The sequence below is a fragment of the Diospyros lotus genome, chromosome 8 (assembly GCF_014633365.1).
Source record: "Diospyros lotus cultivar Yz01 chromosome 8, ASM1463336v1, whole genome shotgun sequence".
Taxonomy (NCBI): Eukaryota; Viridiplantae; Streptophyta; class Magnoliopsida; order Ericales; family Ebenaceae; genus Diospyros; species Diospyros lotus.
In genome coordinates this window covers 35,369,165-35,379,538 of record NC_068345.1, presented here as the reverse complement: position 1 = coordinate 35,379,538, position 10,374 = coordinate 35,369,165, and the positions used below count along the sequence as shown (strand labels likewise).

General features: G+C 30.1%; 1 protein-coding gene across 5 annotated transcripts in view; it reads left to right on the top strand.

Annotated features, from left to right (window-relative positions):
* Positions 1-2,939: 2,939 nt before the first annotated feature.
* The window catches only part of LOC127807528 (exocyst complex component EXO84C), a 52,137-nt gene continuing 44,702 nt past the window's right edge, over positions 2,940-10,374 (top strand). The window contains exons 1-4 of one of the 5 annotated variants that reach the window (XM_052345440.1): positions 2,940-3,203; positions 7,398-7,506; positions 7,631-7,819; positions 8,373-8,467. In XM_052345440.1, the coding sequence (XP_052201400.1) occupies positions 7,799-7,819; positions 8,373-8,467 (116 nt within the window). In that variant the 5' untranslated portion in view covers positions 2,940-3,203; positions 7,398-7,506; positions 7,631-7,798. Of the gene's footprint in view, positions 3,204-7,391; positions 7,820-8,372; positions 8,468-10,374 lie in introns of those variants that run through there. The other 4 variants (XM_052345443.1, XM_052345439.1, XM_052345442.1 and 1 more) reach the window with 4 other exon arrangements.

Genomic DNA, 10,374 nt, shown 5'->3' with positions numbered 1-10,374 from the left:
TCAATTTATCAAATCACATGTCATCATTAAGTTTCTCTTTTTTTCCATGCTTTGCCACCCAATTTGAATCTTACTCACTTAACATAATTTTCAAAACACAAATTTAATTTGCATTTAATTTCTTTAAGTCCAACATATAGCACATATTCAGAGTAGACTAATGGGAAAAAGGAGAATTAAATAAATGACAATAATCAATTAAATTGAAAAATAAAATTATGACATTTAAAATTATAAAAAATAAATTTAAATTAATTAAATTGTATGTAAAATAAATATAATTTAAATAATCAATTAATTATATAAATAATAATAATCAAATTTTCAAAATTGATTATCCATACATGACTTTACATATTTCTCCTAACAATTAATTACCACATATAAGACAGGTCAAATTTTTAAGAAAGTAAAAAAAAAAAAAATTTATAACATTTAAGTTATATATAAAATTATAATATTTAAAATTATAAGAAAATTAATTAAACTATATATAAAATAAATATAATTTAAATAATCAATTAATTATATAAATGATAATAATCAAATTTTCAAAATTGATTATCCATGATTTTACATATTTCTCCTGATAATCAATTACCACATTTAAGACAGGTCAAATTTTTAAGAAAGTAACAAAAAAAAAGTTAAAAAATAAAATTATAATATTTAAATTATATATAAAATTATAACATTTAAAAATATAAAAAATAAATTTAAATTAATTAAACTATATATAAAATAAAAATAATTTAAATAATCAATTAATTATATAAATGATAATAATCAAATTTTCAAAATTGATTATCCATACATGACTTTACATATTTTTTCTAACAATCAATTACCATATTTATGATAGATCAAATTTTTAAGAAAGTAACAATAAAAAAAAAATTATAACATTTAAGTTATATATAAAATTATAACATTTAAAATTAAAAAAAATTAAATTAATTAAATTATATAAAATAAAAAATTTAAATAATTAATTAATTATATAAATGATAATAATCAAATTTTCAAAATTAATTATACATACATGACTTTACATATTTCTCTTGACAATCAATTACCACATTTAACACATGTCACATTTTTAAGAAAATAACAAACAAAAATAAAGTTAAAAAATAAAATTATAACATTTAAAATTATAAAAAAATAAATTTAAAATAATTAAACTATATATAAAATAAAGATAATTTAAATAATTAATTAATTATATAAATAATAATAATCAAAATTTTAAAATTGATTATCCATACATGAGTTTACATATTCCTCCTAGCAATCAATTATCACATTTAAGACAAGTCACATTTTTAAAAAAATAACAAAGAAAATAAAGTTAAAAAATAAAATTATAACATTTAAGTTATATATAAAATTATAGCATTTAAAATTATAAAAAAATAAATTTAAATTAATTAAACTATATATAAATAAAAAAATAAAAAATTTACTTGAGAGTCGATATTCGACAGTATTACCTAATATCTCAAGATTTCTTCCGATTTAAAAAAGTCTCATTTTTCTGTAATTTATTTTAATTAAAATTGTATGCTAATATTTAAAAATTAATAATATGAATAAATTAATAATATTTATCTTGACTCTTCATATACCAATATACTTACACATTCTCCAAACACTATTTAACCATGAAAAAAATCATTTACATGTTTTTAAAAAATATAGACTTAATTAATGACCTATAAAAATTTCATTTCGGGTAAGCAAAAAAAATTTAAAAAACATAATAAAATGTCAAAATAGTAACTGGAAATGGGCAAGAAAAAATTTGACAGTTGTTTTGTTATAATATATATATATAAATTATAAAAAAATAAATTTAAATTAATTAAACTATATATAAATAAAAAAATAAAAAATTTACTTGACAGTCGGTATTCGACAGTATTACTTAATATCTCAAGATTTATTCCAATTTTAAAAAGTCTCATTTTTCTATAATTTATTTCAATTAAAATTTTATGCTAATATTTAAAAATTAATATTAATAATATTAATATGGATAAATTAATAATATTTATATTGACTCTTCATATACCAGTATACTTACACATTCTCAAAATACTATTCAACCATGAAAAAAATCATTTACGTGTTCCAAGAACTATATATTTTTCAAAAATATAGACTTAATTAATGACCTATAAAAATTTCATTTCGGGTAAGTAAAAAAAATTAAAAAAACATAATAAAATGTCAAAATAGTAACTGGAAATGGGCGAGAAAAAATTTGACAACTGTTTTGTTATAATATATATAAAAAAATTATAAAAAAATAAATTTAAATTAATTAAACTATATATAAATAAAAAAATAAAAATTTTACTTGACAGTCGGTATTCAACAGTATTACCTAATATCTCAAAATTTTTCCCGATTTAAAAAAGTTTTATTTTTCTGTAATTTATTTCAATTAAAATTTTATACTAATATTTAAAAATTAATATTAATAATATGGATAAATTAATAATATTTATTTTGCCTCTTCATATACCAGTATACTTACACATTCTCCAAATACTATTCAACCATGAAAAAAATTATTTAAGTGTTCCAAGAACTATATGTTTTTCAAAAATATAGACTTAATTAATGACCTATAAAAATTTCATTTCGAGTAAGTAAATAAAATTAAAAAAATATAATAAAATATCAAAATAGTAATTGGAAATGGGCGGAAAAAAATTTGACGGTTGTTTTGTTATAATATATATATAGATTTTTAAGTAAACTTAAGGATTATTGGGATTTAGTGATGAAACCTAAAAATATTTTGGCCACCGATAATTGTTGATTAACGAGAAGGGAGATCTGTACTGTTTACAAAATAAAGGGAAGTATTTTGAATTTAGCCGATCTTGTGGGGACGAATGTAATTTATACCATGTACTGGCGAAGTGCGGCGGTGGGCGTGTCAGGTTTTTTGTAAGAAGGAAACCATCAATACAACGCCTTGATTCGATCCCCGGGAGTTAAAGAGTTTTCTGTCGTCTCTTACTTCGAAGTTCAGAAGTCCGTGGCCTCGTGAAAATCAGGAGAGAGGGAACGAAGCAGTGGGTGAAGTGAAGCAGATGGAGAGCAGTGAAGAAGAAGACGACTTCCCCTCAATCGAATCGGTGACTCCACAATCCAATATCGACGCCGTTTACCAGTCCAAGACTGAAAAGGTACCAGTTGCTTCTATTCTTGCCCTACCCATTTCGTTCAACGTACGAGAAAGACAAAGCAAAGGGCAATGTTGTGCCCAAATTTCACCTCTCAAATGTGCCTACTCCCTGTTTATACTTTAGTTCCGCTGGAATGATCCGGTTTAACTGTGATGCTTCGTCGAATTTTGTTCTTGCGATAAGCCATTTAGTTATTTGTTTCGTCTTCTTGCTCGCACGCACACACACGCGCAGAGCCCCCCTGACTTTTGCTTATTTGACGTTCCATTCCATAGAAGAGGCTGCATTTTATGCACAGGCAAGCGCAATTTGAAACGAATGTTTTGTGGGACTGGAAGCCTTGCTATTGGGATCCACTTTGCTATATGGGTCATAGCATTTTCAGTTCAATTTCTATCTAAGGGGAGTATGACTCTTTACGGCTACCACTGCTATTTCGTGTTTGGTGATCTGGGTTTTCGTTTCCTTTCAGGCCAACATTGCGCATAACGAGTATCATGGTTCTTTAGGTATCCTTTATGGGTTTGTGGAGGGAAAGCCAAAGAAACGCAAAGGAAAATCGTTATTACTTGTTTGGTTACTGTGGATAAAAAGGCGGAGAAGGAGAAAAGATGGAAGTATTCCAGACATTTTGTAGTTCAAGCTAATAATTATTCCTCTGCTTTTCATAATAGTTTACTAATATCATCTAAGTGTGACGGAAGACACAAAGAATAGTGGTTGCCTTGTCATGTCTCCTTTTCCCGTCCAAATTCAATTTTCTGTAGTCGGCGGAATTGTGTTAACTGCAGTTAATCTGTTTTTCCAATTAAACCAATGAGAAGCAGTAGTCTTTGAAGGTTGCAGTGTAAGTCTTAATCAATATGTGGATAGTGTGGATTTTTCACAAGAGAAGTGTTGCAGATTACATACTAGGCCTTTTGGTTGAACTTTACAAAATTAATTATCATCTCTATTGTAATAAATTTTTAATGTATTATTATCATCCAAGGAGGAAAGTTTCAAGTTAGCCACTCATTGAAAGTTATTATCAAACAAGACATTTTCATATATTGGTGCTTTTGGCTATAGTAATGGTAGTTGCAATTTTGGTGGTAGCGTCCATGACTTAATCTTTGTTCAGTGTTGCTGTGAAATTTCTTATGATGTCTCGAGAATGACATCTGTTAAAAGCATTTTGGCAAGAATAACTATTAGAGAAAAGTAGGTTAATATTTGTCCAAATCATTTAAGGAGGGTTTTTGGTGTTATAATACGTGTTAGTCTAGCAATTGAAAAAAGTGTTTTTACCTGTCAAATTGTTTGAAAAGGCATTGGCAAAGTGCTTTTGTTGTTAATGCTATTTGAATGTAGGGATTTCAGCTTTTTTTTTTTATAAATTTTGAAAGTAATTAGGTTTTCAATTATAAATTTATTAACTGTCGTTGTACATTAAATTTGCTTAAATTATTAATTAAAAATGTAATTGATATTTTTAATTTTGATACAATAATAAGCCTTATAATTCACTAACAGATTACATAAATTTTGATTTAAACTAATGGAGTAGTTAACCTGAGTTAGAAGAAATCTTTCTAAATATAAATTTGAACCAACCCATAAAACTGCAAATTCTGTTTCTATTGGTGCGGCATCTTCCAAGTTCACTATCACTAATTTGAAAGATATTTTTCTGTTCAATTTCTTTAATCTGGTGAAATTAGAACTCTGAGCAAACTAGATTTAGAGCTTCCTCTCTGTTTGGTTGATTCTCTCTTCCCTATGGGATCATATTCCCATTTTCTTCTTCCTTGTTTTCCTTTTCTTTTGCTGGAGGGCTTTCATTTTCTTTGTTCCCCTGTTACAAATGAAATCTATATTCACCTCATTCTTTTCTTTCCCTTTGTTGTTTCTCCAAGTCTGGTTACTCTTCTACCTTTCTTTCCAGTTTTAGTTCTTTGTGAAACCCAATCACTGTTCCTTGAAAACAGACATGGAGATCTCAAAAGTTGCAGATAAGGGAGAACATGAAATTCACAATTTTATGGCCATAGTACCACCCCACAAAGCTTTTTTCCTTACATTATCTTACCTTACTCTCTCTGAGCTTCTTTTAGCAAGTGGAGTTACAAATTGCTGAGAGATGCTATAAATAAAGACATAGCCAACGGCTAGATATCATTATTGAAAGGCCTTTGAACTCCTGGCTAGATATCAACAGTGACAAAGTAGGTGTTTGACATTGAATCTGGGCTGTGTGTGATGGAAAATCGATGGGCTGTACAATCTGCTTCTGAGATCATTCAATATGAACTTTAAAGATTTGATTGGAGGCAATCTTGTAATTTTAAATGTTGATTGGAATAAATTTTCTCTCAAAATAAATTTATTTTCTACATATGGTTTTCCTCCAAAATAGAAGCTCTAAGTTCTTGCTTATCCTCCACACCACAAAAAAAGTTTTTGCTATCATGTAAAAATGCTTTTCGGTTTTGGCCAAACAGCACTACCAATTGACATAAGTGCTTTTATTAAACAAAAGCACCTTTTTGCCTATCAACTGCACAGCCAAATAGAGGCCGAGTCATTATTTTGTAGCTGCAATAGCCATTATGTTGAAGGAGGATATTTGGATTTTACATTTTCTCTTCTGTGAAGGTTTCTTGACTCTCTCCCTCTGCTATTGTTTCCCCCTTTCTCTTTTTGTTACTCTTTTGCTTCCTTCCATACCCTGGCCCCCATCCCCGCCCCTGCCCCGCCCAAAGAAAACAAATAAATTTTTAACAAATAAAAAGCGACAGGATATTATGCCATTCAAAAATTTTCATTTTACCTTGTGAGTTTTACTTAATAAAGATAAAAACAAGATGTGAACTATATGTTTGACTTTTACAAATACCATTCTTAATTTTCTTATCATTTTAAGTTGTAAAATCAATTTTTTGTATCTTACAAACAAGACAAGAAGGGAAGTTATAGATTCTCATTAGTTGTGCAAAGTAATTCTTATAAAGGTCTAGGTTATTTCACTCTTCAGGGTTTCTCCACTCCTTCGAGTTTGGATGGCAATGTGTTGAATATAGTTTCTTTGATGTTATACACTCAATATTTAGAGGTAAAGGCAGGATTTTCTGGTTAGGTTTCTGGAAATGCATTACTCTATAAAGAGCATCTTGTTGTATTGGATGACAATATATGAGAAAAATATTGAACATCAATAAATTCTCCTTTCTGGGCCTTTTTTTGTAGAGCACATGACTGAGTTCTCTTGCTTCTCCTTGCTGTTGTTTCTTCTTATCCTAAGCTTATCTTTTTAGGTTTGATGGAGTTGTTGTGAGCAAACCTTCAAGTATGAAATTACTATGTTTATTGCAAATAATGTTCTTCGATAATACAACCATTAGCTATGAGAACAATATATAGGCCAAAGAAAGCAACTCAATCTCTAAACTATAAACTAGGAAATGATTAGAAAGAGGTATCAACTATGAAAGGAAATACTACAAAAGGAAACACCGATAATCCTTTGATCTGATTTGTTCCCGCCAATCTTCCAACACTCCCTCAAGCTTGTGAATAGATATCTATCATTCCTAGCTTGATAACATTTGCCTCAAAGTCTGGCTTTGACAGGGCTTTTGTAAGAAGGTCAACTTCCTATCGCTTTATTGGAACGTAGTGTAAAGTGAATGTCCCATTGTTGATTTCTGACTTGATGAAGTTTCTGTCAATCCTCTCATGCTTCATCATGTTGTGTTGAATATGATTATGAACTATGCTAATGGCGGATTTATTATCAATGTATAGCTTCATAGGTTCTTCCATTAGAATAGATAGGTCTTGCAGTTGTAGCAACCTACTAATCTATGACTTCATCTGATCGAATGCTATTACTTGTCTTTTCTTTGATTATTTTCATGAATAAATTACATTGGTTACCCCTAAGATAAGGCTTAAAACAAGAAATATCCCTCATGTTTTTTAAATTACATTGGCTACTCATGTTTTTTGAAAATTGGACAAAATTCTCTTTCATTTAGCTACTGTCTGATTAGTTGATTGAAATATGCTGACATCAGCTTATTTAAAGGTGAAATATCGATTTTATCCTGACATGCATTGATTTGTCCATTTAGTCCTCACATTACGAGAAAATCAAAATATAGAACAAAATCATGATGCCACTTTTGGCCAAAACTTCAAACGTGGATCTAGGTTTGTTGAACCCAGATTTTGTCGGTGATCTAACCTTGATTTGGGGCCAAAAACCTCGATAAGGTTTTCTTCTGCGAAGACGAAGATGAAGATTGGGAAATCTCAACTGGTATTTTTGCCTCTTGGTTGGCTTTCTTTTCCTTTTTCTCCATCTAGTTAGAGGGTTGGATTCACTAGCTGAATCCAACCCCTTGCTTAGATTCCAATTTTGGCTGATGACTTTAGGTTTGCAGGTCAAACCTAGATCTGGGTTTTGAGAATACAAAAGAAGAATCTATTCAGGGGAAGAGGGTGGTTCGCTGATCAGAAAAAGAAAAGAAAAGAAGATTCTGAAAAAGGGAGTATACCTATTTTAAGGCCTTAGCTCGGAGGTGGTGGTGTAATTAACCTTACACTCTAGAATGTCTGCATTAGAAGTCAAGGTAGTTAAATCTTGCGATTTTACAACATCATTCTTTCGCTTTGAGTGGGAATGCATCCAGTAGCCTGGAATTCATGATGGTTCTGGAAACTAATTTGGTAATTAATGGCTATGGGTACTTATTAGATGCATGCCTACTTTTCTATATTGGGTAAGTGTGGGATGTGAAGAGCATTTCATTCAATCGTTGTGAGGATAATTGATCCTCTGTATGTCTCCTGCCATACAAGAAAGAACTACATGCTAGCATGACAAAAAACTGTTAGCCATGGAGAACGGCTTTAAATCCTCATAAAAGAGCCAGAGATTGGGAAGAAAAAGATTGTGAACTCTTAAACACTGAATTTTGTGTTTTTTGAAATGACCATGTAATTGTCTGCTTGCAAGGTTTTGTATTTGATGCTTGCCTTTTTTGATAGCTTGATGTGTACTTGAATTAACCTCATTTTGGCCAAAGGTGCTCAGACATCCTCAATTAGTTCTTTTTGTTTGCTACCCCCATGTTGGGTCCTGGTAATTCAGCAATTATAACTTGTATATGCTTATGCATGTAGGGAATCAGAAAGCTCTGTTTTGAGCTTTTGGATTTAAAGGATGCAGTGGAGAACTTGTGTGGTAATTCCCGTACAAAGTACTTGGCCTTCTTGAGGTAATCCTATCTCTTTGTTTTTCTGATGATATTAGTTTTAGGAAATTTATTAGAGCTCATTTGATAATGTTTTGTTACATGTTTCTTTGGTTTCCTTTTTCATTTTTGAAACAACAATAGGAAAACATTGTTTGATAACTGTTTATGATTTCAAAAAGTGAAATAGAAAAGAAAAATTGGCAAAAAATGAAAACATGAAAAATGTGCTTCTATTTGTTTTTAGAAAGTACAACAATAACATATCAAGCCTTTATCTCACTATGTGGGTTGTTTTTAAAACAATAAAATAGTAAAATAATATTAGGATGTTATGATATTATTATACATTATAATATTTTGTTAATTATAATATTTAAAATATTTATCGTTACATTGAGAATTGTTATTTAATTAGTACTACCAATCTAGTACTCATAATATGCTAATATTATATATTAATAATATAAATTCGCTAATATGATTACTATTATATTAAAAATGTTAATAATTGTATATATTTTTTCTGATTATGTTCATAATTATATTTAGTAGTGTTGTATGATTGATAATACTAGCACAATACTATTGGTTATGTTATAAAATTAATTGTAATAATTAATGATAATGTTGATTCTCGGGTAAAATATGAGGAATGATTGACTAGAATCTCAAGAGATTCATTGGTCAAATCATCCCTAGTTTAGAAATTGATCCTATCCCTAGTTTAGAAACTGTTCTTTGACTGATTTTTTGGATACTTTCCTATCCTTTGTGCAGTCAACCTTTCCTATTTTTTGTATAGCCTATCTTTCCTAGTTTTAGCAAGTGTAATCTTTCCTATGGTGTAATCTCCAACTCTATGAATAGGGCTTTACCACTAGTGTAAATGATATGAAAAACAGTTTACTTTCTCACATGGTATCAGAGCCTTAGTTTTTCCCTCTCCTCGTTGCCTTCTTTACCTGGTTACTATGTGCCTTCATTGCCATAGTGTTGCATGTCATGTACCAGCTATCTAGGGAGGTACCTTAATTTGAGAAGCTATAGAGAATGAGTAATTATACTAAGGAAGTTACAGCATTGGGAGGTTGTACCTTGTTAGTTATAGCTGTAAGGACTTGTTACAAATATATCCCACTCGAGGACCCTTTAGAGACTTGGTGAAGATATTTGCAAGTTGATTATTGGAGTAAACAAACTCTGTAACAATAATACCTTCAACTAGCTTTTCTCTAATAAAGTGTCAACCGATTTCATTATGCTTAGTCTGCTCATGGATCACTGGATTGGAAGCAATGTGTAAAGCAACCTGATTATCACAAACAAGTTTTATAGGGGACACTTCACAAAACTTGAATTCCTGCAGGAGTTGTTTAAGCCAGATGAGATCACAAGTTACATTAGCCATAGCTTGATACTCTACCTCTACATTAGATCTAGCTACTCATTCTTTTTCTTTCTTTTCCAAGAAACCATATTTCCTCCCACAATAACACAATACCCAGAGGTCGACCTAGGTCTTTGGTCTGAAAGTGTCGATGTAGATGTTCCTTCAGCTTCTGTATTCCAACTTGATCACTCCCTGTGATAACAATGTCATTTACATAAACAACAAGGTAGATACATAAGGAATAATAATGGTGATAGAAAATCGAATGATCAACTTCACTTCGAGTGTAACCAAAGGCTTGAATCACAGTGTTGAACCTGCCAAACCACGCCCGTGGAGATTGTTTCAGGCCATAGAGAAACTTCTTGAGTTTGCAGACTACATTGGACTCCCCCTGAGCAACAAAATCATGTGGTTGCTCTATACCCACCTCTTCCTGCAAATCACCATGAATAAAGACATTTTTAATATCGAGCTGATAGAGGGGCCAATGACGTGTGGCAGCCAGAGAGAGAAAAAGGTGAACAAATGCCATTTT